The 27,829-nt window shown below is 36.3% G+C and overlaps 3 protein-coding genes across 3 annotated transcripts; 1 reads left to right on the forward strand and 2 right to left on the reverse strand.

Moving 5' to 3' along the window:
• Positions 1–1,536: 1,536 nt before the first annotated feature.
• On the reverse strand, positions 1,537–10,029 carry LOC306860336 (prostaglandin E synthase 3-like). Its single transcript, XM_079401984.1, has 9 exons — positions 9,873–10,029; positions 8,254–8,407; positions 6,138–6,251; positions 5,941–6,010; positions 5,752–5,850; positions 4,447–4,536; positions 4,262–4,318; positions 3,843–3,867; positions 1,537–2,566 (listed from the first exon to the last, which is right to left on the reverse strand). Coding segments are annotated over exons 2-9 (477 nt in total). The 5' UTR covers positions 8,256–8,407; positions 9,873–10,029; the 3' UTR covers positions 1,537–2,546.
• On the forward strand, positions 9,596–26,620 carry LOC306860333 (transmembrane prolyl 4-hydroxylase-like). Its single transcript, XM_079401981.1, has 9 exons — positions 9,596–10,293; positions 11,654–11,735; positions 17,015–17,193; positions 18,874–18,964; positions 19,770–19,935; positions 23,602–23,787; positions 23,878–23,968; positions 24,118–24,223; positions 26,113–26,620. Exons 1-9 carry the CDS (start codon positions 9,946–9,948, stop codon positions 26,307–26,309), a joined length of 1,446 nt encoding a protein of 481 aa, XP_079258107.1. The 5' UTR covers positions 9,596–9,945; the 3' UTR covers positions 26,310–26,620.
• LOC306860335 (secreted frizzled-related protein 5-like) lies at positions 11,962–13,934 on the reverse strand (the record flags this gene model as incomplete). Its single annotated transcript, XM_079401983.1, has 4 exons — positions 11,962–12,281; positions 12,379–12,468; positions 12,626–12,804; positions 13,639–13,934. 4 exons carry the CDS (start codon positions 13,932–13,934, stop codon positions 11,962–11,964), a joined length of 885 nt encoding a protein of 294 aa, XP_079258109.1.
• Positions 26,621–27,829: the final 1,209 nt, after the last annotated feature.

Below are 27,829 nucleotides of genomic sequence, written 5' to 3' on the forward strand. Positions count from 1 at the left end.
TTGGGTCTGGTGTCTCTCAGATTCTCTATGGGGTTCAGGTCAGGCGAGTTTGCTGGCCAATCAAGCACAGTAACACCATGGTCATTGAACCAGCTTTTGCTACCTTTGGCAGTGTGGGCAGGTGCCAAGTCCTGCTGGAAAATGAAATCAGCATCTCCATAAAGCTTGTCAGCAGAAGGAAGCATGAAGTGCTCTAAAATTTCCTGGTAGATGGCTGACTGTGGTCTTCAGAAAACACAGTGGACCAACACCAGCAGATGACATGGCAGCCCAAATCATCACTGACTGTGGAAACTTCACACTGGACTTCAAGCAACATGGATTCTGTGCCTCTCCACTCTTCCTCCAGACTCTGGGACCTTGATTTCCAAATGAAATGCAAAATTTACTTTCATCTGAAAAGAGGACTTTGGACCACTGAGCAACAGTCCAGTTCTTTTTCAGCCCAGGTAAGAAGGTTCTGACGTTGTTTCTGGTTCAGAAGTGGATTGGTAGCCCTTTTCCTGAAGACGTCTGAGCGTGGAGACTCTTGATACACTGACTCCAGCTTCAGTCCACTCCTTGTGAAGCTCTCCCAAGTGTTTGAATCAGCTTTGCTTGACAGTATTCTCAAGCTTGCTGTCATCCCTGTTGCTTGTGCACCTTTTCCTACCCAAATTCTTCCTTCCAGTCAACTTTGCATTTAATATGCTTTGATACAGCACTCTGTGAACAGCCACACCTTTCAGTAATGACCCTCTGTGACTTACCCTCTTTGTGGAGGGCATCAATGTTCGTCTTCTGGATCATTGTCAAGTCAGCAGTCTTCCCCATTATTGTGGTTTCAAAGAACAAGAGATACCCTGAATTTATACTGTTGAGATGGTCATTAATTGAAACTCAAATATAAATATTCTAATATTTTGAGAGACTGATTTTTTACTTTCATGAGCTGTAAGCTCTATTCATTAAAACAAAAAAACTTTTGAAATATTTTACTCTACATGTAATGAATCTAAAATATATGAAAGTTTCACTTTTTGAAACAAGTTAACTTTTTCACGATATTCAAATTTTTTGAGATGTACCTGTACATCACTTGCTCACCAATGAATCCTCTGCAGTGAATGGGTGCCGTCAGAATGAGTCATAAAAACATCACGATAATCCACAACAGGACTCCAGTCCATCAATGATGGATTTGTTTATTACAAAGACAGCTTTTCACTGCACTGGAGTCGTGTTGTGGATTGTGATGTTTTTATGACTCATTCTGACGGTACCCATTCACTGCAGAGGATCCATTTTCTGAGCAAGTGATGTAATGCTAAATTTCTCCAAATCTGTTCCAATGAAGAAACAAACTCATTTAAATATTGGACAGTTCACCTAAAATTGAACTTGTCATCATCTATCACTCTCACATAGTTTCAAACCGGTATAATGTACTTTTTTTCCTATGAAAGGCAAAATATATTCTGAAAAACAACAGTGAGTGGACCCGCTTGACTTCCATTGTATAGAAAGACACATTTTTCACCTTTTTTTTTTTTTGTTACTCAAGTTTGGATTGAAACGGTTGTAAATGCTGGCCGTTTTCATTATTGGGTGAACTATCAATTTAACTGTTCAGCAGAGAAAATGAAAAGGTAAGCATTGAGTAGTTTATTAGAAATATGATCGAAAGCATTTTTCAAAATCAAAAGCTTTTTTCTTTTGAAAACATTGATAGGAGTCAACCAGCAATATGCACAAACATAGCCCTGTCTAGCACCTAATTTTGATAATGCAAACTTATTTGGTCTTTTGTTTTAGATTTGATTGGAAACATATAGTACCTTTCTGTTTCCCATCTTTTACATTTGAAGACATCATATATCATACTGGAGTCACAATATGAAAGACATTAATGGTCCAATAACAAATACAGTGCTAATATAGACTTTGGGGAAATTAATCATTTTTGTAGATTTAGAAAATATCAACATCCAACCAATCTGGTACCACCCTCAAGAGACACATGAAAAAAAGTATATTAGGGCAGTGAGTCTTATGTCTAATAACTGGAACTTAGTTTCCAAAGTCCATAATCATTCTTATGCTTTAATCACAGGATTTGCAAGACACAAACACTCTCTGCACCTCTGTAAAGTTTCACTTTTCATTTTAATTTCGATGCCTTACAATAAAAAAAAGAAACTTTCCATCACATCTATTGCTTTTCGGTTGAAAAAATACAAACACAGTGCAGTTTTTCCAAACAGTTTAAGTATACATGTTTTTAGTACAGATTAAAACAAAACAAACCAAAAAAAAAGAGCCAGGACTGGTCATAAGGAGAGGGACAACGAAGCTCTGTACGACAATATGCATAATAACTCCCAACAGAGGTTTATGACGATCTTCTGGAGTGCAGCCACTGAGACGGAGGTGATGCTTATGAACTCAACGGTCTCACTCAATCCAGCTTTACTCTCTTTCAGATCAAGTAGCATTTAGGTGACAGCTTCCTCTTTTCATTATGTTATCCCCCCCTCTCCTCCGTCTGTCCACAATGTGCCAGTCAATTATTCCAGATCTGGCATTTCTGGAGAAAAACACCAAATATCTTAAGTATAATAATCTGTCAATTTTACTCTCTTTTGTTGTTCCGCCTTATATAAGTTTCTTCAGTAAAACAATAGGAGAAAAAATCTATTATGCACTGGTTGCTTTTCTTAAAGTTACAATGAATGAGGACCAGAGTTTAAAGGAACACTCCACTTTTTTTGGAAATAGGCTCATTTTCCAACTCCCCAAGAGTTAAACAGTTGAGTTTTACCATTTTTGAATCCATTCAGACGATCTCCGGGTCTGGCGGTAGCACTTTTAGCTTAGCATAGATCATTGAATCGGATTAGACCATTAGCATCTCGCTCAAAAATGACCAAAGAGTTTAGATATTTTTCCTATTTAAAACTACAGCAGCAAAGTTCCTTGATTATTATGCTAAGCTAAGCTAAAAGTGCTACCGCCAGGCCTGGAGATCGGCTGAATGGATTCAAAAACGGTAAAACTCAACTGTTTAACTCTTGGGGAGTTGGAAAATGAGCCTATTTCCAAAGAAAGTGGAGCGTTCATTTAACCTTTCAATTGTGCTTTTGTTTCTTTTTGGAGTTTGCAAGGACATTATAAATGATTCATAAATTCACCTCTGTATTCAAACGGAAACAGTCATACAACTTTGGAAAATCAAGAAGGACAGTAAACCATTTTCAATAATGTTTTTCAGCATAATGAGTCAAAACAATACAAAAACACTTAAAGGGACAGGTCACCCAAAAATAGAAATTCTGTCATTTACTCAACCTCACTGCCTTTCAAAACCATGAGATCTTTGTACATCTTCAAAACGCAAGAACAAATACTTCAAATTTTGTGTCCATCCATTGTAAGTCTAGGTAAGCAATATTTAAGATAAAAAAAATACATAATCTACATGAATCGTGCAGCTCAAACATGCAAGAACCAGTGAGGTTTGTTCTCAAGCATCAAGCAAGCACAGCTGGGTTTCTGTTGACCATATTTAAAGTGCTCTTTTGTTGATCGGTATTTATTTGAATAAATTAAATATTTATTATAGAAACCGATTATGTTTCTTTAAAAGATTTCAAACCCCTTGATTCATATGGATTGTTTTTTGGGTACCTTTTGGCTTGAAATTTGATTAAATGATTTCAATAGGTGGACAAAAGTTATGAGAGAATTTTTAAAAGTAAGTAAAGGATGTAAAGACATTTTTGGGTCGAACCATCCCTTTAAAACAGCAATGGCTCTGAACATAAAAGCTAGAAAAAAAAAAAAAAAAAAAGAGGAAAACTTACTTTCATCATCACTATCAGCTGATTCCTGAAAAACATTAAATCAACAGCGAGTCATTAAATAGCAGGAAAATGACGTTACATGTTTTAAGGCAGGAATGGGTCACTATAGTGATACTTTGTGTTAGTTTTACGATTTACTGTGCTTTGAAGAGGATCAATTTAGAGATGCAGCTGTTTTAGCCTGATGTCAGCATTTTAGACTGTCAGCACAGTAAATGCTTGTTTCTAAATTCATCCCCTTTCAAGTTAAAAACATCTATCAAAAGTGTGTTGAGACCTCTGTTCTGTTCCATTGTGTTAGGCTCCACCTCTTATAGGAAATGCATGTGATTGGAATAATGAGGTTGAGTGAAAGATTTGGATGAACTATCCCATTAAACTAAACTTTATTATACATATGAATAAACTTAAAATCTTACATCATCTGCTCCATCTAGGTCAGGTAAATCATCTTCTCCTCCCATGTTGCCCATCATCTAAAACCAACAAAGCAGCTCAGTACACCACAATGATTACAGACGTATTCTTCACAAATTCCCATAATAGTAGGCGATACTGCCGGGAGGGTGAATTATAGTTATTTTTAAAACTAAAAAGTACTAACCTCTGAAAAGCGATCATAGTTGGACAAATCTTCATCTGAATCATCCTCCCAGTCTTTCCAGTTGTTGAAGTCAACACTAAGCCAGTTGAGCTGTAGACAAAATTCAAGTGAGACAAAAAAAAAAAAACACGTATCAGTCATTCTTGAGAAGTGGGACAAAACAGGGTGCAGAATTGAAAAAATCAAACTTTGTGCTCAGACAAATTTAACTACATTTTTGTATCTTATATGTACTAAGCTATGCTTCGATGCAACCTCCCAACTTTTCTCTTTTTTAAGTGCTTTTTACCTTGGACTGTGTAATATAATTTCAACGTTATCTTTAACAGCATTCAAGATGTTTTTAACATTTCAAAACATTCTCATGTTAGCAGACAGATTACACTTTCACACGTGACCAACAATTCCACAACAAATATAAAATATTATGAAATATCAAAATATTCATCTCACGGAGGTGACGAAAACCTGAATTTGTAGTCTTTTTAACTATCAAATACATAGAATCAACCAATTACTGTATTAAAACGAACACAAACTGTGAGTATGTTATTGTTTATAAAGCTTGTCTGAGCCTGATGTACTCTGCAGAGGAGGATTGTGGCAAGGGGGTCCTTTAGAGTGACAGCTGCCCCTGATTTTGTTCAATTTTAATAATGTCTGACGGTATTACAGAAAGTGGGGACACAACTTTGAAACCTTATAAAACATGCACCGAAAAACAAACTTGCATTGACATGAGACATTATTAAGTGTTGCTTTTTAGCATATGAATGATTGAACCCTTCTCTGTGGTACGGATGCACTGGCTGATACGATAAGCTGAGAATTATTTTATATAACAGGTTATATGGGAAAGCTAACAGTTAACTAGATACATTGCCAAACAACTTACGATGCCACAAACCACTGCTAGGTTTACGATTTAATTTTAAAACCCAGAAAAATATGCAAGCACATGTGTGTTACTTCTAGACTTGCTCAACAAGATTCTCTTCAGAAAGCCAGCCATGGAAGACACAATTTACACTATAGCGCCTCTTGTGGCAGCACTGAGAATGCAGTGTGTACTTGAATTTCATAACTAACTAATTATGCAACAATAATGCACAAAATTGCACTTGCATAGTTAGAAGGATTCGGATTAATGTACTTATCTAGAGGCATATTTTCAGTTTTGGGGGGTAAAGAAAATTCAAAGTAGAAGAGCTCAAATTGTCAAGATATCTGACATAGTCCTTAATCAAATAATGACTGTGATAACTGTAAATACTGCAGTGACAATAAATAGGGAACAAAACTTGCCTTTGCTTTGTCTTTCGTTAACCTGGGCCAGGATTTCCCTGACACCGCCTTCCGTAAACAGCACAAGATCGACCGGTCTGTACGCCTGTGTTTGGATCCCTGAGAATAAAAAGTAAAACATTACACAAAATGTAAGTTACCACTGGGGGTAATCTGAAACGGGCTCTCTCAACTGTGTGCTAAACTCACATCTTGATCGATGGATTCAAAAAGGTCAATTTCATTTGAGTACTTCATGTTATCCATCCCACTGAGACAGCTGAAAGAGAGCAGAAGACAGCATTAGCTGAGCCACAAAGTTCTCATGCTACAGCATACAATCTGAGAAAATGACAATAAAAAGCCTTTTGTGTTTTACATAGATGATTAAAGTTACAGCAACATACCTGAAACCAAATTTGGACTTTTCAAAATTTACTTTCACATCTTTGCTGTCCTCCACCAAAAACTCAATGAAGACACAGTCCCGTCTGTCGTACCACTTAGCAGCTGCTGGATGCCTGATGAGGGAAATTTGTATATGAATTAAAGCATAGGATAATTTACACAATTTTATATGTGGATATAATTTAAATAGGATCACTGAAATACTGAATAGAATATTATGTTGACCAATCAGCTGATATTTGATCATTTAAGGTTATAAAATATCATGCTTTTCCCCATTTATTGTCAAAGACACTGTTTTCCCCATATATCTAAACAAATATTGTGTTAATTTAAGTTGCAATTCTGAGCATCTCTAATTTGCAATCACTACACTGTATAATATAATCAAACATTTGAGATAAGATTTTTTTATAGAAATTAATTATATTCAGCAATAACACATTAAAATGATCAAAAGTGACAGCAAAGACATTTATAATGTAAAAAAAAAAAAAAAAAGTACTTTCTATTCATCAAAGAATCCTGAGGAATAAAATCTATCATGGTTTCCACAAAAAAACGAAGCGGCTCAACTGTTTTCATCATTGATAAGAAATGTTTCTTGAGAAGCAAATCAGAATATTAGACGCGTGTGACACTGAAGACTGGAGTAATCACAAGGATCACAGGAATAAATTACTTTTTTAAATATTTTAAAACAGAAAATAGTTATTTCAACTGATAATAATTTCACAATTTTTACTGTTTTTCCCGTATTTTCTCATCAAATAAATGCATCTTGGTGAGAGACTTACTGACTTGCAAAATTTGAACGGCACTGACATAGATTGACATTTTTGTATAAATATTTCTATTAAGTTCTCAGAAAATAATTGGGTAGACAATGTCTTGCAAAATAGCATTTTAATTGTATTTTTGATCTAATAAATGTCTTTGAGCATAAGGGATTTTAAAACCATTACAGATTACAAATATTTTATGAATAGGCCTAATCTTTCATTAATCTTCCACATGGTTACATTAATATTCTTGACAAAATATTTATCATTAAAAACTGCATTCTCTAATATCAGCATTGTCCTTATAAAATCCTTAAGTCAACCACTAATTTAAATATTGAGTGTCAAACATGTTCACTACTAGTAGGTGAGGCAAAGAAAACTCAATTCAGTCAACAAATAAGAAAGTGTGTAAAGAGCAGGTGGCATGGACATCTGAGACACACCACCGCTTCAACCTGCTGCCTCTGTTCCTGCTCCTTTCCTAAAAGATGGTGCATCAAACTCCCCATGCTGTACTGAGTGACTCACCATTTCACCCTGAAACCAGTGAACACTTCACAACAGTGGAATATTAATTTAGAAATGTATTAAATGCCATCTGCATAATAAACTTAATCCTCATACTGTCCATGCCCATAGAACCAAATTAATTAACTGATGTGAAATACCCAACTAGTAATAATTCATCATTTTTAATCAATGATCACATGACTTTTTGATATAACAATCTGAGTCCTATGAATGTCTGGCATAAAAATAAAAAAACAGACTTTTGATGAGAGGTTTAGACGTAACCTGTGTCTTCTTAAAGGGGTAATGTGTGTGTTATAGTAGCTCATTCATTCTGGCCCTGAAGCACGTGCACGAGGCGCGCTCATTCTCGCGATTCATTCAACCATAAAACAAACCGATAAACTCCGTCACATTAACAACGATTTGAGCGAGTTTGTCGATACAAAAAAAAAAACTAAATTTTATAAAGATATGCGCGTTTATGAACACAGATGGGTAGCAAGACGCAACATGCTAACACCTGATACAGGCTAGCTAGAAGTAACGAGCTAGCTTACTTTTACATTACACACATTTCAACTAATAGTACAGATTTCTGAACGTAATGCACTTAGATTTAGTGTTTAATAAATCTGATGATATTTCCACTACGTTACCGGATAATTTATCGACTAGGAGTGAATGAGTCGTGCAGAAGTAGCTAATGCTGGCTAGCGCTAAGCTTCACAGTCTACACAATGATTCAGGTTTGTTTCACTGACGACCTGTATGTCGCATACATCAGAACAGATATTTTCCACAGAAAGCGCAGACTTACATGACTTTGGCGGCTGTGTGTGTGAGTCTGGTCGGGGTTTCTGGTATGTTCTCCCGGGGTTTGACTGTGTTCTGCTGTGACTGGAGCGCGGTGGGCGGAGCCTCAAACCACGCCCCTCCAGTCGCCGGACTATTCTAGAGCTTCCGGTTGAACCCTTGATGCAAAATGATGCAAAATCCTTCACTTTACTTCATGCATCCTCATCAACGTCTTTAACTATTAATAAAGTATCTCATTTTGTATGTTTTGCTAAATTTTTATCCACAAATAAAAGCTCACTTCCAACTCTCCAACATTTTTTATTAGACTCACTTAATTCTTAAATCGTTTTGTTTAACTTGTAATAAAAATGTGAAGAATTCTTAAAACAAAAAGATATTAGATTTTATTTATTTATGATGCTATTAATGATTCTATTGTTGAGGTTTAGCTTGCTTTCTTTGGCTTATCAGTGATTTGTTTATTTATAAATGTATTGGTTTTCATTATTTTTCACATTCACAAAAATCACATTTATGATTTAATTTATTTTCATTTAGCTTATTTATTCGTTTGTTTAATGTTTACCCTTAAATGTATGTTTTTGCACTTGTATGCAGCATAAAAACATGCATTATGTATGGATGCACTACATAATCCATAAATAATTTCACAAATATTTACAAAGAAATGGGAAGTAACACACTGAATTAAAATGGTTTAAATTAGTTTTTGTTTACACAATATGTGCGTGTGTAATGTGTGTATATATAAAGACACACATACAGTATATATTTTGAAAATATTTACATGTTTATATTTATATTCATATCATTTACATTTGTATTTATTCATTTAGCAGATGAGGGCATTAGAAGCAATCAAAACATTATAAAAATGTATTATATAAACATATTTAATATATAAATATAACATATTTTTCTTAAATGCATATATATATATATATATATGCATGTGTTTGTATTTATTTATACATAATAAATATACACAGTACACTCACATATATTATGTAAACAAAAACTTTTATTTTGTATGCGATTAATCATTTGACAGCACTCTTTAAAATTACATTTTCTTATAAAATGTACTCCAATAATTAAGAAAAAATAGTGTTGCTATATATATATATATATATATATATATATATATATATATATATATATATTCAGACTGTAATTATTACGAAGGCCATTTAAATAAATTCTTAATAATAATACTCTCATCGGTATTCATCAATTACTGTAGGTAATTATCAGTATTTGTGTATAATAAAAAATACGCAAAATCTAGTTATTTTTTCAACAAAAAACAACACAAACCTTCCAAGCTTTTATTTTGAAATGAGCTTCGCGTCGCTTGTAGGCAAATAACAGACGCTGCTTTTATTTTCCTTCTTCGTTTATAAAGGACTCGTGCGTTTTCCTCGCTTTTATTGGTCTAGTTCATCTGTTATGTGTATGACTGCTCAGATTTGATCGCTCACTGGATTATACGAGCGCTGTGAAGCAGCTGACATCGTCCTAAATCTGAAGGCATTCCTGCACTGATCCTCATCACCGACACGATGCACCATTTTTATAAACGAGTGGCCCATATCTGAACCGCTATGTGTGTGTTACCTCAGGGCTGTGAGCAGCTGGCTGTAAGCCTGGGCTGACCAGGGCAATGCTCGGCGGAGCAGTGATTTAGGAGATGGGTGAGTATGAGGACCGTCTGCCTGGACTCGAGGGGGACTTCCATCACTTCCCCCCTCCACTGCGACACCCAGGCGGCCGCGAGCGACTCCACATCCAGAAGAGCAGCGTCTGCTCCAGGGCGTACTTCGTGGTGGTCATGGCCTTCTTCCACCTCTATATAATAAACATCATAGCTTTGCTGCTTTATGTGCACTATAACACGGGGTCTGGGGAGCAGGATGTACCCCTGGAGAAGAGTGCTAGTGCCCCTCGACCCATGCCTACAGAGCACCACCAAACCCCATCCTCAGCAAACCTGAGCCCCGAGCTCTCCTTCCATCTGCCGCGCCTGGAGGGCATTAGGGTACATGCACTGTTATTCTGATATCATAGATGTTTCTATCTTATTAGGAAAATAAGAAAAAAATGAGAAAGCAGGGTGTTTTTTTTTTTTTTTCATTTGTTTTTATTTATTTATTTTTTTACACTGTCTTAAATTTTTATATAACATCCCTATATTTGTTACAAATTAAAGTATTATATAGGAATATACAGCTTAGCCCTGAACTGTGTAAATTAATGTCAAGTACAAAGAGGGAGTTTTGGTTCCTTGCGCTTGCTCAGTTGGGGACACTTCATTTCTAGTGATTATCGTCAATTTGATACTATTTAAACTAAACTGAGCTAGACATCTCTGAACTCAATAATGAAATGCCTTAACTGAAAATTGAGTGTTTAATCTTATTTTTATACATTACTGACACTCTATCCTCCAATCTGATACTGTTAAGTGCTTTGACACAATCTGTATTGTTAAAAGCGCTTTATAAATAAAGGTGAGTTGATCTTACAACCTAGTACACTACCAGTTGTAATACTAATAGAAAACATGGAGATTTAAAATTTTGTGCATGTTTAAAATAATTAATAATGTATCCCCCATCACCACCTCCACTCTGAAATGTAGAAAAACATTTGTATTCAAAACATTACAATAAGGCTGGAGACAAAGAAATCAATAAAACATTAAATACATTTTTATGCAATTTAAGCATTTTTTCAAACTGTTCACATTTTTATGATATGCATACCACTGGGGGCATTGCTGTTTTAATAGCATTTATTTATTTATATTTTTCAGTTTTCGTCTTGGTTTGTTTTTGATCATTCTAGCTTCTGTGGCTATTTAATAGGCGAGAAACTTTTATGGTAAAATTATATCAGGTTTACAGTCTATTATTGGTAAAACTCTAAAGCTATATCAATGTAGCTTTGACTTTATTTCAGATTTGATTTGATATATTTTGGTACTACAACACAGGCTTATTTTATTTCACTAATTAAGGAAACATTTCAATTTTTTATTTTTTTGTTATTTAATATTGTGGCCCCTGACAAGAAAGGGAGCCATCCAAGAGAGAGAGAGCTATTTATGATTTTAATATTCACATTTTGTATTATTTCAGCTTTATTTAAACAAATTAAACAATTTTTAATGGTAAAAGTTGTATTTTAGTTAACAATTACAACACAAGTCTAAAAAAGGCAATGTATTACAATCTAGAATTTAAATAATCGTGTTTATAAATTGTGTTAAGTTTAATATATGCCTTTAATGACATAAAAGTTGATGTTAGCTTGATTCCATCCCTTAAGGCACTGTTTTCATGGAGTACTGCTGCTCTGATTCTGTGTGTGTGTAAAGTTATATCTTTTCTGCTCAGGTTGGACATGTGCAAAGAGTTTCTCTGGTTCCTGACCGGACCCATAACATGCGCACCCTCAGCTTGAAGCCACTGCTGTTTGGTGAGTTTCCAATTTCATCTGTAGAGATTAGTTTTTATATAACTCTGTGTTTTGGGTTCGAGTCATTAATTACGGATGTAAAAGTGACCCTGAAATTTATGACAGGAAAAGGACACATAGACTGTCGTTTAAGAAAAGTTTAATATCTTCAGATTTAAAAATATAGTACAAGGCTCTTCTATTATTTACAACATTATGCACACTCTGAGGTATGTTTTCTGAAGCTCTACCCTCTACACCGGTGGCTTTTCCACTTGCGTGCTGCTTGGTTGAGGTGCTTCTGGCGTTTTCCCCAGCTGAACGCTTTCGTGACCAGCAGTCTCTTGCCCGTCACAGTGCCCGTCAGGAGGAAGGTCCCCCCGTCCGGATGGTTGCGGGTCAGGTTGCCCACACAGGTGGCGTCCTGCTCCAGCCACAGTGTCAGACGGCTCCTCATTTCCCCTCCCAGCAGCGGGCCGTGCTTTAGGACCTCCAGCCGAGAGCCCAGGGAGAACATCGTCAGGACAGGACTACTGGAGTTCAGCTTGGATAGACGCACTTTAACCACTAGCAGAGAGAGAGAGAGAAAGACAGACATGAGCAGGGAGTTTCAGCATTAATAATTTACGGTTGTTGCGAATAAGCAAAAAGTAGAGTTTCTTACCAAAGTCACTTTTACAGAAGAGGTCGAGCAGGTCTTTGGGTGACGTGGCCTCCTCCAGCTCACAGTCTGTGCAGCTCGCACGCGGCACCACTGAAACCAACCACAAAAATCAGTTTGACAGAGAAAACCCAGCATTGTTTGTCTGCATTGCTTTGACAAAGTATGTATGTTAAAAAAGAAAGATGTCCTCATTTGTAAGTCGCTTTGGATAAAAGTGTCTGCTAAATGAGTAAATGTAAACGTTTACCTTGGCCGTCATTGCTGGTGCCGTTTTGCATATGCGCAACTGAGGAAATGCACATTAGGTGATCTTTGGGAAACTGGTCGCACTGTAGTATTCTAGGCCAGGCGTAACCGTAGCAGTTCATGATGGGGGCGCAGCTGTCCCGTACCGAGACACACAGACTCCTGCATGGTGAAATGATCCTGAAAGGCCAGAGGCAAAGCCATGAGAGAAACATTACAATTCACTCACTGTTAAGAGCTTTGTTATGATTTGATGCAGAAAACCATTGTGTGTGTGTGAGTGTGTGTGTGAGTGTGTGTGAGTGTGTGTGTGTATATATATTAAATTTAGAATTTTTTATTTTTTTTTACCAGTAGACCACGTTTTAAATACATATTTTATTTTATATTTTTAAATTAAATTTACCCTTGTTAGTTGCTGAAAATCACATTTTTTTGTTTCTGATCAAAAATGGCCTTTTAAAAATAAGATGTAAATCTCACATTTTGCTATATTGTGACCAAATGTTGGATTACATTTTTTTTGTCAACTTGTTTTCTTTCAGTCAACACCGGTTTTGTAATTATTTTTGAAAATGATTGGTCATAAGGCTCACTGATCTGAGTTTATGCACCTCAGATTGAGTGAAAACCATGGGGGGGAACAGTATTTGTGGTTTATTCTGGCACTATTCATTCAAAAACGTGCATAAGCTCAGATCAATGAGGCCTGTGATCAATCAGTTTCCAAAAATAAATACAAAACATGAAAAATGACTGGAAGAAAACAAGATGACAAGAAATTAAATTTTTAATTTTTAAAAAATCAAAAATCAATTTTTAAAAGATTTGGTCACAATATAGCATAATAGAGAGATTTATAAGCAATTTTTTGTAGGACAGTCATTTCTGACCAGAAACACAAGTGTGAAAAGGCAGGTAAAAATCTTAAAAAAATAAAGAAAAATATTTATTATATTTAATTATAATTTTTTTTTTATTCCTGAGAGTCAGTCTATTATAAGGAAGTCTTACCTCTCAAGGCAGACAGGAGCGAAGAGCGAGCACAGGAAGATGCGGGCGTGCGGGTGGCACTCTCGGGTGAGGAGCGGCAGCCAGCTGGTGCTCTGCTGCACCGCTTCAGCTGGAGATTCATGTCCCAGCAAGTTGGGCATCCGCATGCTGTTGTAGCCCAGACCCTGGCAGAGGGCCATGTTGCTTGGGATGGGCACACAACGAGAGGATCCCTGGTGTTCCCAGAGTCCGCTGGGCACGGCACCGATGCCAGGGCCAAGCAGGAGCAGCAGTAGAGCAGAAGCTGTCAGCATCATAGTCCAGAGAGCGTCAGAGAGCTGGAGGATCAGTGTAAGGTAGTGTCAGGGTAAATCAGTAATAGGTGTATTTATACACCACTGCCTGAGGCCCATCTGGGAGCGGGCGGGACTCTGCAGGACGTGAGAGTGGATTGGTCAGGGAGGGTGTGTATGTGTGACTGTGTGTGAGGTGCTGACCCTTCCATTTCTCTGCTGGAGATGATGAACAGTGAGCTACACACACTTCCTTTTCCTCTCTTCTTTCCTGAGGAGTGTGATTATGATAATACAACACAACAGATTACCCACGAGTCAGAGTGTGTTCACACACACACACACACGCTAGATGCAGATAGATAGATGGATGTTAGGTATATAAATAGATGGATAGATACATTTCTAGATAGACAGATGGTTAGATAAACATATAAATTGCAAGACAGATAGATATAGATTGATAGAAAGATGGTAAATAGTTAGATATATAAATGGATAGATCCATTTCAAGATAGATGTTTGATAGATAGTTAGATGTATAAATTGATTGATGCTTTTCAATATAGATAGATAAATGGATATATACATTTCTAGATAGATGGATTCATAGATGTTAGGTAAATTAATGGATAGATAAACTAACAGATAGATGTTAGATAAATGAATAGATACACTGTAAAAAATAAAAGGTTGAGAACTAAAAAATCTGCTGAAGTTTTCTCAACTTTTTATTTTTTACAGTGCAGATAGATAGATAGATAGATAGATAGATAGATAGATAGATAGATAGATATTTTGAGAACGGTCAGCCAGTGAAAGTGTAAAGCTCTAGAAAGGCTTGGCTGTGACAGGTGTGTGTAAAAGGAAGTGTGTAAGTGTGAGAGGGCTGGAGCAGCGTCTGTGCGTGTGTGATGCTCAGGAGTTTTTCTTCCCCTGCTGGGAGCACTACACAGTCTACCCCAAAAATGGCCCTCACTTCCTGTCCACTTCATTCCCAGGACCCTTTCTTTCCCCTCTTCCCATCTAATGAATTAGAGAGACCGCATCTCTCGCAGACAAACCATGCGGAAGAGTTTTATGAAGAGCGAGCGTCTCTGTGTGTGTATATATGTTTTATGCATTGTCTGCATTTGAATGATGCTGAACAATAACAGTGGTAGATAATGATGATGATCTAAATCACTGAGCACTCTCACCCATCCCAGAGAAACTATTGAGAGACACCACCCCTCACAATGTAGAGCGCTTTGAGTGCTTAGAAAAAGCAGAAAAGCGCTATATAAATGTAATGAATTATTATTATTATTATTATTGCCCCCGCCAGACCACTTTAATGGCACAGTCTCATTAGCACTCTCAATGGGTCAGGCAATACCATGAGTCTCAAAGAGGGGGATGGGCGCAGTTTATTATATTTTCCAACTTAATGGCCTCTGCTCTAATCTTAGTCATTTAAAAATGTGTCCATTACCCAGATTAAACCAGTCTTAATATATACAGTACTAGTCAAACATTTGGATACACCCACCCACTCATTCTTTATTATTATTATTATTTTAAAAATTATTTTTCGAAGTATTGTATAGTAAACCAAAACAAAGAGCATATATGTTCGTTTGTTTGTAAATAATATTTATAAAATATGTATTTATCTTCAAATAATATTTATAACATCATCAGTTTATTTGCAAATAATATCTATAGAAATATTTATTTAATTGCATATTAATATTTCAAATATATATTATTAATTTGTAAATAATATTTATAAAACATGTATTTATCTTCAAATAATATGTATAAAATCTGTTTATTTGCAAATAATATCTATATAAATATTTATTTAATTGCAGATCAATATTTATAAAATATTTATATTTGAAAATAATAGTTATAAAAATATTTAGTTATTTATTTTCAAACAATATTACAAATATTTATTGCAAACAATATTTATATAAACCCTTTTAATTGCATATTAATATTTATAAAAACACTTATTTGCAAATTATATTTATGGGGGAAAATCATTTATTTATTTACAAAGAGTATTTATAAATATGTTATTTTTTATTTATTTGCTTATTATCTCCAAAAACATTTTCCTATATTAATATACTTGCTTTGTAAATATTTTCATATGCTTACATTTACAAAACAAATTTCAAGCATTTAAGCATACAACTTTCAAATCTTTAAGATGGTGAGATTTAGCCCAAACGTCTGTGGCCTGTTGCATAAACTGATTAGACTAGTCATAGAAGTTACTCATCTAATTGTTTTTCTGTAACTGGTCATTACTCAAGTCATTTACATAAAACAGAAAATTAGTCTAATTTGAATCCGAAAAGTAAGACCGATTGCCCTTGGCTAACCACTAGCTGGTCAAACTAGTTCTTAAGGTAAACCGTCTTAACCGTAGGTGTGTTTATGCAACTGGACTCAGACTGACAAGTACTGTTTTTTACTACCAACTTCTACCAATCTTCAAATTCAAAAAGTTTTCACCCCCCGGCTCTTAATGCATCGTGTTTCCTTCAGGAGCATCAGTGAATGTTTGAACCTTTTTTAATAGTTGTGTTTGAGTCCCTCAATTGTCCTCATTGTGAAAAGATGGATCTCAAAATCATACAGTTACTGCTGGAAAGGGTTCAAATATGCAAAATATGCTGGGAAACTGAAGAATATGCAGGACCTGGAGGATTTTTCTGAAGAACAGTGCTCAGTTTAACTGTTCAGAACAAACAAGGGACTCATGAACAACCATCACAAAACAAAAAACAGTCGTGGGTCATCCAGGTAACCACACACAGTATTAAGAACCAAGGGTTCACAAACTTTTGAAGGGTGTTATTTTAGCAGTTTTTTTGTCTTGTGGACTATATGTAAACATCTTTTATGTTAAATATCTTATTCAGGACAGTACTAAATAAAAAATAGCCATTTTGCATGATCTCTCTTATTTTGTTAAAATTATTCACATTTTCACAGATTCTGCAAGGGGTTCCCAAACTTTGCACGTCACTGTATTATGCAGTATAGGATATATAGGTGTATATGCAGTATGCAGACTGACATTGGCATGTTGACGTGTGTTTCAGAGATCCCAGGATTCCTGAGTGTGGAGGAGAGCAGCGTGGTGATGCAGCTGGCCCAGCTGAAGGGCCTGACCCACAGCTCTCTCCTCACGGTCCCGGACAGCCAGGAGGAGCAGCTCACTCAAGACGAGCTCTTCAGCCTGCTCGACCTCAACCAGGACGGCCTTCTGCAGAGAGAGGAGGTCAGACAGTCGTTATAATGCTGCCACTTAAATGTATCAGTTCAGTGGCTTCGATATAATTTTTTTTAATTTTTACATTTTACATTTCGTCATCGAAAAGAAGTTGCAATCAAAGCTGGAGCAGAACATCTGTGTGTCAGAGCAACACTTCAGTGTTTCATTAGTTAGCAGCACTATGCACTTTTTGTTTGCATAAAAAAATGATGACCGGATTTAAACTAACATAAAATATTCATAACATGTTATCTACTGACATGTACTACATGTTCAAATTAAGTTTTGACCATTTTTTCAAATAAAATTCTAACATTTCAGCTTTTTAAATCTTTTTTTATCTTTCTTTTATGAGTCAGAATGGAAAATTATTTTTTATCTCAACACTTCTGATAACAAGGTAGGCTATTTTCCATCGACCGGTTAAGATTTCAACAATAAATTTGTAAGATTTTCACATTGGTCTGAACAAAAAATGGCAGGCAGACTGAATGAATTTGTAAATCCACAGTTGGACAGCAGGTGGCGCCTATGAACGCTTCTAAACACTGCTTCATTACGCATTACATGGAAGGAAGATAGACAGTCGGTTTCGTGCATTCAACAAATAACTGAATCATACATTCTTTCATATAATTTCCCTCAGCAGTCTGCTTTCAGTCATGTTTTCACACAAAACGAAACTACTCTGCGTATTGTGTCTGGGTGAGATTTAATAACTTTGATTAAAGCAGAACAGTATTTACTGTAAGTTTTTCAAATCGTGATAATCAAATTACGGGCTTAAAGGTGCAATAGGTGATTGTCTTCAGAAACATTTTTTGTTATTCTGGTTGAAGGTCTCTTCACATCCTGATAGCAATCATTATGTTAATGATGTAGCCTATTGTAGTAATTTAATGTTGTCTCTGGTATTCTGCATTTTGAGCGTATGTGCGTTCAGGGGGCGTGGCTTTGGACGGCGATTGCAGGGAGGGTGGGACATTCGCTTTCAGTGCTATCAGGCTAAAGTTAGCATTTTCCAAGATCTCCTATTGCACCTTTAATGATAATTAAAATACGAAACAGGATAATGAAAATAACCTCACGGCCGATATGTCAAGTATGTCTTGGCGAGCTACCTCCAATCAGACCAAAGTAGCTCGCGAGCAACGTGTTGGAGACCCCTGGGGCATAGCGATGAGCCCTTCCGAAAGTCAGTCACTTGCTTTGTTTCTTAATGAATCAGCTGCTTTGAACAAATCATTTGAATGAATGATTCAATGAATCATTCATTAAGATGGACTTGCCGCCACCTACTGGCGGTTTTTGTGTTCTATTTATTTATCCGTAACAGGCCTAAACCAGCCAAATTACCAGCACCAAAATATTGTTTAACTATAGTTATCAACAAAATCTCTAAAAATACAGAGATATTATTTTTGTCAATATCACACACCCCTACATTCGGTGTATATAAATACATTGTATATTTTCTTCAAAAACATGGCAGTTTTAGTGCTTCTTTGAAAGTTTAATAACTCATTTTTGTTCCACGTCAGAAAATAATACCGTTACAATACAGAACATTAAGAGAGTGAGGAAATGATGGCAGAATTCTATTCTTGGGAATACTGAGTGAGCCGAGAGATAGAAACAGTAATAAAATTAATATTCCCAGAATTAAAAGCATCTGTTCTGCTGCAGATACTGAGTCTGTCCCATTCAACTGATGGATCTTGGCTGAGCTCATACAATTTACGGAAAATCCACACCGGGCTTGAGACCAACCCTTCTGGTAAGTTAAGTGTGTGTGTGAGAGAGAGAGAGAGAGTGGTGTGTCTGACACAATGACACAACATGCAGTGTTTTCTAGCAGCTTCCGGATGGATCCCATTGTCACTCATTAAAGTCTCATTAATATGAGGGTTACACACACACACACATCCGGTCGCATACGGTCTCGCTGAGGTAGTGTCCCCTCTTCCGGTCCCCCTGCTCTATTGTCTGGAGAGCGTCCCGCTGTGGTTCGGTTCCGGAGGGGAAAGAGTGAAGACTCACTGACCCGTGAATAAAGGAGAAAAAACTGAAAAATGCTATTCATGTTTTTCTCGCCTAGCTCATTGTAACACTGCCATCAACAGCTTTACTTGTGGTGTTTTGAGGTGAGCATCTGCTGTTGCACATACCTAAGGTAGAGGATTTAAGCACATCCCTAAACCTAAATAGTAAATTTAACTTGTCCTGCATCATTTTTGATTTGTGCCACATACGAGAAGGATACCTCAAATCACGAGACTTGTTGACAAATCCCAAAGACTAGCAATGAAGGAGGAATCCAAGCCAGATATAGAGACCAGAATATCATAGAGACTTGCAAATGGGCTCAGTTGACCTGGACCTGAAGGAAACCATTTAGAACATGCTACATGTGTTAAAAATATTCAGAACATCTTAGCCACCATATATCTCTCACAATATACTGGCATTGCACCACCCACATTTTCTTCATGACTTTCTGCTTTAAATGGTCAAATAGATGCATTAACTTTCTTAATGATACATGGAAGATATAGCTGATTTCGAGTGGTGTGTGTTTGCAGGAGTTTTGTCTCTGCAGGAGTTTAAGAGTGTCAGTGGAGGAGTGTTGCAGTACAGCGCCGCTGACCAAGGTTTGGACGGACATGCCAAGGTCAGGCAGAGAAGCACACACACTCGACTTTACCTCGGAGAGGGCACACACCACCTGCTGAAGAACATCAGAAACAGGTAAGGCTCTGATGGGCGGAGTAGTGCTTAAAGCTCAGGGCTTATAATCATGCACTTGAGCAAGGCACTTAAAGAGATAGTTTACACTGAAATTAAAATACTGACATTATTTACTCACCTTCATATCATTCCAATCCTGTACGGCTGTCTTTCTGCAGTGGAACAATTTGTTTTGTTTTGGACTCCTTATTGACTTTGTTTTTTAGTTGGTATTGGTATCTGAGGTCCACTTATAATGTTATCAAGATTTTTACATCAAAAAACATAATTTAGAAGTAATAGGCTATTTGCTGTAGAGGTCGACCAATATGGGCTTTTCTCTGGCCGATGTCGATATTTAGAAATCAGGGCAGCCGATGACCGATATATGATGCCGATTTTTTTTGGGCCGATATGTTTGGCCGATTTTCTTTTTTTTTTCATCTCATAAAATCTAAGTCAAGCAATAAGAAGTAAAGTGATACATAAAATTGCTTAAATTAAACATTTATTAAACAAAACAAGCCTCTCCAATCAGTGCACTTGTATAATTTAAATTAAAAATAATGTATACGTTAAATAATAAATACACAACAGGTAATAAAAAATCTAGGAAAAAAAGTTGTTTTTTTTGTGCACAAAAACTTACATAAATGAAATAAATTATATAATAAAAAGAGTAGTGTTACACAGTATAGCACCCAGCAGCATTTCTTAATATTTGGTCTGAAGTGAACAAAACTATACAACACCTGAACTTCACTTGAACACTTGTTCTGAGTCTGAACTTTTTTTTATTGGGTTAAATTCCATATTTGCTCATCTTTTGTAATATTCACTAATGTTGTATGCTTATGAGAATTAAAAATGTAATTTCAAACATATTGACAGTGCGGAGATGAGAGCTCCATAATCCACGTGACAGCGTGTCGCAGTTCTTTGGAAACTCACCACTGCTTTCACAGGGATGTTCATATTAACCGTTAACCGACCGTAAGAATTTTGACCGATTAATATAATCAGTTAAACGGGTTTAAAAGTCATATTTTTAAATCAAAATATTTCAAAAGGTGTGTTGCATGGAGAGAGAGAGAGAGAGAGAGAGAGAGAGAGAAAAAAGTCGTGTATAAGTCGCATTTTATTATTTCGTTCAGAAATAGGCCTAATGCCGACGCGAAATGTTTACAAACATTATAATAAACACTGTAAACAAAGCTAGGCTATTTTAGTTCCCCTCACTCCACAACAAATTCTTTCAATTAACAGTATTTAGAAAAGAACAAGAATTAAAAATATAAGAAGCTAGCTATAAACGACAAGCCAAAACGAATTAATTTAGGCTAAAACGAAACTGAAACCACCGTTGGGTCTCTCATTCGACACAAAATCAAATGTTTCCGTATTCGTGATGTATTTGAATGCCAAAATAGAGAAATTCTCCAGTACAGAAACAGAATTGATAACATCGGAGCTTATCGATACAATGCAGGCTACAATAATAGTTTAGCCGCTCTGCTCGTTACGAGGTTTTGGTACCCGTGCTTATATGCAATCTCCTTGCCGCAAGAGGCAGCGTCACGTGTTGCTTACAGACGCGCCTGTATATTAATCGGCCTAATTTTCAGCACAATTGGCCGATACCGATTAATTTAAAAATGACAAAAATCGGCAGATTAATCGGCCGGCCGATCAGTCATATTTTGCCCTCATCTAAACGCTCTGTTTGAATAGGCGTGGAGGATTGTAGACTTGGAAGTAAACGCCCACTGCTATGATTGGCTAACAGTTGTGTATGTTTGACAGCCTACTTCCTTCACAGATGGACACTGCTATGATTTAGGTCAAAAACGCATAAATAACTCATTACATATCAAGCGATCTGTAAGAAGAGACAAAGCAATAGTGACCATGTAATGAAAACAGTTACTCACACTCCTGTGGTGCAACATCGGATCCAATATAGTCGGCACAGCATCGTCTTTTAGTTTTAATCTTTCTGAAAATCCCGTGTCGAATTGTGCCTTTGTTTGTAAACGAATCCGCTGTCAAATGAAATGAACAAAGGACAACGTTCTTACTGACGCGGTCTGGGTGTTAAAGAATTGTGCTATAATAACCCCTACAAATACATCTCATTATATACACTGTAAACACTTTAAAAGAGACATGCATGTAGATGTTTGTGATTTGTCAAAGATATTTTCTCTGTTTTAGATGGATGATCATTTTTAAATCATATCCCATTTATGGCATCAAAATGTGTTAATACTTTACTATGGGGTGGGTAATTTTATCAGTTGCTTATTATTCATGCAACAATACATATTACTGTTATAGTTTTCATTAATAATCATTGCTGTATGGATGATAACTTTGTCTAGTGCTCTTATGAATGTTTTAGCATGACTTTGTGAAAATTCATTCTGCTTGTTCTACAGATCTGTGTACTGTTGTTAAATGCTACTGTTTTTTTGACAGCATTGATAACGTTTCTGACAGATAATATCATGATTTATTTTTTGTTTCCCTTACCGAATGTCGTATCCTCTTAGCAATAACATGTCCATGGGATTTTTTGATTACTGTCAGTTTAAGTGCCGGTGATGCAGGGTTGCCTGATATTGCTATTAAAACAAAACGAAAAATAAACAGAAATTATTTAAAATAAGATGAAGATATCACTGACCCTAAACTGCAACTTCCCATTTTATTAACTTTCTAAAGTGTCAAATTAAGTGAAAAAGACAAATCCAAAGACGCTTATAATAGCTGGATATGGAGCCCGCGCCTTCTCAAGACTCGTTCACTCTGCGAGCATCTCGCAGCGATCATTTTCATACCATGGACGCTAAAACTTTTTGCAAACTGTCTAAACTGAATTATACATGCCATGCAGACATTCATAAGAGGAAACTGCAAATTAGTCATTCAGAGAACAAATTTTATTTTTGAACATAAAAAATTGACATCATAGCTGGCTACGGGCCTGAAAGCAAACACTGTTTTTCTGCAGCTTGGCACTACACAGCGTCTTGTCCCCCGAGCCGTCTTTATCATTTGGTTTCTACGTAGACCTACGCGTGCGTCTCTCTCATTATTTACACTAAATGTGTGAATCAGTGGGCGGGGCTAAACAGGCAGCGATGTAGAAGCAGCCGTTGATGATCTTCTGTGGAGGCGGTGCTTAGCCACACTATTACATCATAGATAGGAACATTCCAAAAGCTGTGTTTTTGGCAGTCTGGCTTCAATTGATAGTTTTCAGTCACATGACCGGCTCGAAGACTTGGAGGGCAAAACTGCAGCACAAGCCTGTCAATGTTTCCCAGTCGCAAATATTTAGATCACCTCTCAAAAGAATAAACAAAGGCCTTCCTTTTTGACTTTGTTTTTATAAGCAAAACAGTTTAACTATTTTGTTTTGTTCTTTTTCTCTTTGTTTTGTTTGGTTTTGGACTTCTTGATATTCATGGACAAAGAAGTTGGAATGTTTTGTTTTGTTTGTTAATTTATTTATTTTTTTTCCCGTTTTTTTGTTTTGTTTTGGACTGCACATTGACTTTCATTGTATGGACAAAGTATATCTGTTATATAAAAAAATACTAGACATTGTACAAAGTAGAGCCAGTTTAAGAGATGCAGATAAAAGCATAGACAAACTATTTATTTTATTTTATTTTTCTCCAGAGTGACCCGTTTAACGCGACTGCCGTCCTCATTGGTCGATCTCAGCGAGCCAATGGAAGTCGTCCGTTACGAGCAAGGTGGCTACAGCCACGCCCACCACGACAGCAGTCTCACCAATCACGACAGCAGCTGCGCCCACACACACCTGGCAGCTAATAACTCCGCCTCCAAGCAGGGCGCATGCAGGTACATCTACTGTATAAGACATCTGAAATCTGTTTAACTCTTAAAAATGTTACGCCATAATAAAAAGACTGTATCTGACCTGAATCGCAGGTATCTGACGGTCTTGCTGCATCTGAACTCGGCGGATGGAGGTGGAGAGACCAGTTTTCCTGTGGCTGACAACAGGACATACGAGGAGGAGGTGAGCCATTTCCTGTTTCTATGGCAACAGGGGGAGGTGAGCTCTGTTTGCATGGCAACCAGGCAGCAACAGGAAGAAGGTTTTGAATTATGCTATCTTAGGCACTTGACGTTATTACAGCTTCACTTGTGTGTGTGTGTTTGTTTAAGGTCTTAGGTGATCTGTCTCAGCAGTACTGTGATAAAGGTAATCTGAAGGTCAAACCTGTAGCTGGAACCGCTCTGCTGTGGTATAACCACCTCTCAGATGGCAATGGTGAGTTTCTCTTTTTCATATATCTCCATTTCCTGTATTTGTGACTATATGGCCCGGTTTCATAGACAAGGCTTAGCCTAAGCCAGGATTAAGCCATAGTTCAGTTAAGACATTTAATATATTTTTATAAACATGCCTTAGAAAAAAGCATTACCGGTGTTCATCTTGAGATAAAACAAAGGCACTGACATGTTTTAAGATCAGTCAGTGCAAGTTTCTTTCAGTTGAAACAGCTCAGATTTACATTTTAGTCTAGGACTAGGCTTAAGCCTTGTCTATGAAACCGAGTGTAATTTGTTTTTATTATTATTGTTATCAGAGCTGGGTAGACTACTTACAAATTGTAATCCTTTACTGATTCCAAATTAAATGACAAAAATTGTAGTTAGTAATTTGTAGTTAGTTAGTTTTAGTTAGTTAGTATTTGTTGTCATTAGCAACATGAAGTGCGATGAACATTACATTTCGTCCCTCTTATCCTCACTTTCCTTCGCTTTTAAATATCTTTTAAAAGCACCTTGCGCATTTTCGAATTAGTGGCAATTCAAGCAACAACAACATGCTATAGGCTATGCCTAATATAAAATAACAAATAACTTGCACTAAGTTTAAATAGGTATACAAAACTGAAAATAAGTAAACACTATGGAACCAAACGTAGAAGGTTTATTAGCAAAACGAATAAGAAAGCTTGGAGGCACGGCAAACACCTTGAAGTCAAATAAAATAAATAAATTACACAAAGTTTAGGCTAAACAAAGTAAAAATCAGCAAACACTGTGAAACCAATTAAATAGGAAATTAATGTTTAAAAAAATTCCAAAATAGCAAAAGTCAACAGGCTTTTCAAAATCCTAAATATTGTCAAACGGGTGCTTTTGCATCTTGTTAAATCATCCGCTATCATTTTCTCAATCTCACCTCACCCTCCTCACGTGATAAATGAAATCTGATCTGTGATGTGAGGTTGTTTGGCACGCTGCATTGAGCAGCCGCATTCAGTTTTTAATTGTAGTGTCTGTTCCTCTAACTGAACTAAATAATTTTTATTACTATAAAAAAAATCAACAAGCCGATGGGGGGGGTTGTGCCACGGTGGGCAAATGAGGTAACCGGTGTTGCGGCTTAACAGCGGTATCACCGTCAACACCGTCTATCGCAGCAAGCCTAGAACAAACTGCAGGGGGTTTATGAGTTTAATGAAAAGCTAATTAATTTTAAAAAATCATAAATGTTAAATTAAAATAATTTTAAAATCAATAAAAATAAGACGCTTACCAAAACAAAATATTTGTTTACCTGCATCTCATGTGACCATAATCAATGTCAGAGAAACATGAACATGCAAATGTGATATTTAATTATTAAAATGTTTATTTGAAACCAAACGCCTTCCAAAGGACCGGTAATGCATGGTAAAATAACCAATTGTGTGATAATTCAAATAAAAATGAATGTGTCCATCAGTAGTTGATACAATGTTGAAACACTTCTTAAAGCTGAAATGATTTTTTTAATCCAGTGGTCAAATGCTGTGTAGCACCTGACTAATAACTGATCTCTGTGTGAATGTCCACGAAACTGGAAGACTTTGTATATGTGTATATGAGCAGTAGGCGATTTTAGAAAGAACATTTCAAATATGAAAAGGAGGAATTAGGGAGATTCAATAAATTATGAATAATATATTGTTATTGTGAAAATAATATGCAAAAAAAGAACCTGTAGTCTGATTATGAGTATTTTAAAACGCAATATAATCTAATTACAAGTACTTATTTTTTGGAATCTGATTACATGTGATCAGTTACCTCCCAGCTCTGATTGTAGCGTATGCATAAAGAATATTAATGAACTCACCATTGTTCTTCTTCACGTATTTCCGTCAGGTTGGGTTGGAGAGCTGGATGAATTCTCTCTGCATGGCGACTGCTTAGTCACTCGGGGCTTTAAATGGACAGGAAGTGTGTGGGTGAACATCGACCCTGACCAGCAGCGGCAGGAGCGCTACCAGCGCCTGGTCTCATGGCATCCAGACGGGCAAAGCAAAAAGCCAGAGCATGGAAACCTTCACCAAGAGCTCTGAACCAGACGATCGGACAGACAGATTATGTAGAATCAGTTTCTGCTAATGTGAAGCCTTGTTTAGGAAAACATATCATTTTATATTCATGAGTTCAACAGGGAAATTGCTTTCAATAATAGTTCAACGTTCACTTATTTATAGTTTGCTGGTGTTGCACAACTTATTTATTCCCTATTTATGAAAGAGTTTTATTCAATGTGGCATATTTATTGAAGTTATTATTTATTTGTCATATTGCTATTTGTTTAATTATTTATTCATATATATACAGTGCTATGCATAAGTTTAGACACCCATGCTAAAGTTGACTAAAAAGAGAAATAAAAAATCATCATAGCATAAGTTTGGGCACCCCTATGTTAAATTCCCATAGAGGCAGGCAGATTTTTATTTTTAAAGGCCAGTTACTTCATGGATCTAGGATACTATGCATCCTGATAAAGTTCCCTTGGCTTTTGGAATTAAAATAGCCCCACATCATCACATAGCCTTCACCATACCTAGAGATTGGCCTAATAGCTGGTTTGATTTGTATTGAGAGATGATCTTATGGAAAGTACTCCATGCCAATCTCTAGGTATGGTGAAGGCTATGTGATGATGTGGGGCTATTTTAATTCCAAAAGCCAAGGGAACTTTATCAGGATGCATCGTATCCTGGATCCATGAAGTAACTGGCCTTTAAAAATAAAAATCTGCCTGCCTCTATAGGAATTTAACATAGGGGTGCCCAAACTTATGCACCCTGTATTTTAAGGAAGAACATTTATTTATTTACGATACATTATTCATTCACAAAGAAAATTGGTGTCCTTAAAGGTTGGATTTTTCCTAATTTTTTTTAATTAAGGCATTAAGTTCAATTTCCAAAAGATGATTTTTTATTTCTCTTTTTAGTCAACTTTAGCATGGGTGTCTAAACTTATGCATAGCACTGTATATATATATATATTAGTCAACTAATGTGTGGTTACGCACAAGTTGTCGTTTTCCATTTTAATGCAAGGAAATTTCAAGCAAAGGAATTGTCGGATACCGTATGTAAGTTAAATTAATTATGAAATAAATTCATACTTATAGAAGAGTGAATAGGTGGTGTTTTTTCGATGTCACTGGTCAACCTTCTGTAGGAATTAAACCTCAGCAATCACACATTACAGATTTCAGGATATACAAGTGCAGGTGTTCCCCACAAGAGGGCATTTTCACTTAACAAGGTCTCTAACTAACAAGGGCTCTGCTTATTTATGCATAGCAGCTAGGCTATATTGCTCTTGCAGATCTTTCAAGTCAATAAATCTAGCTAACGGTTTAATTTTTGACAGTATTAAAGCCACGCTGTGAGGGATATAGTGTATTCAATGGACTGTACTGTTATTTAACAACATACCGATTGTTCAGCTGACAAAACATCTTTCCAAAAACACTTTTAGCACATAAAACTCCATAAAACAGTTTTGAAACTAAGTGGCATGTCTTAAATTTGAATGGTTTAGAACTGGCAGTGATCATTTAGAGAAT

The sequence above is a fragment of the Barbus barbus genome, assembly GCF_936440315.1.
Source record: "Barbus barbus genome assembly, chromosome: 41".
NCBI classification, from domain to species: domain Eukaryota; kingdom Metazoa; phylum Chordata; class Actinopteri; order Cypriniformes; family Cyprinidae; genus Barbus; species Barbus barbus.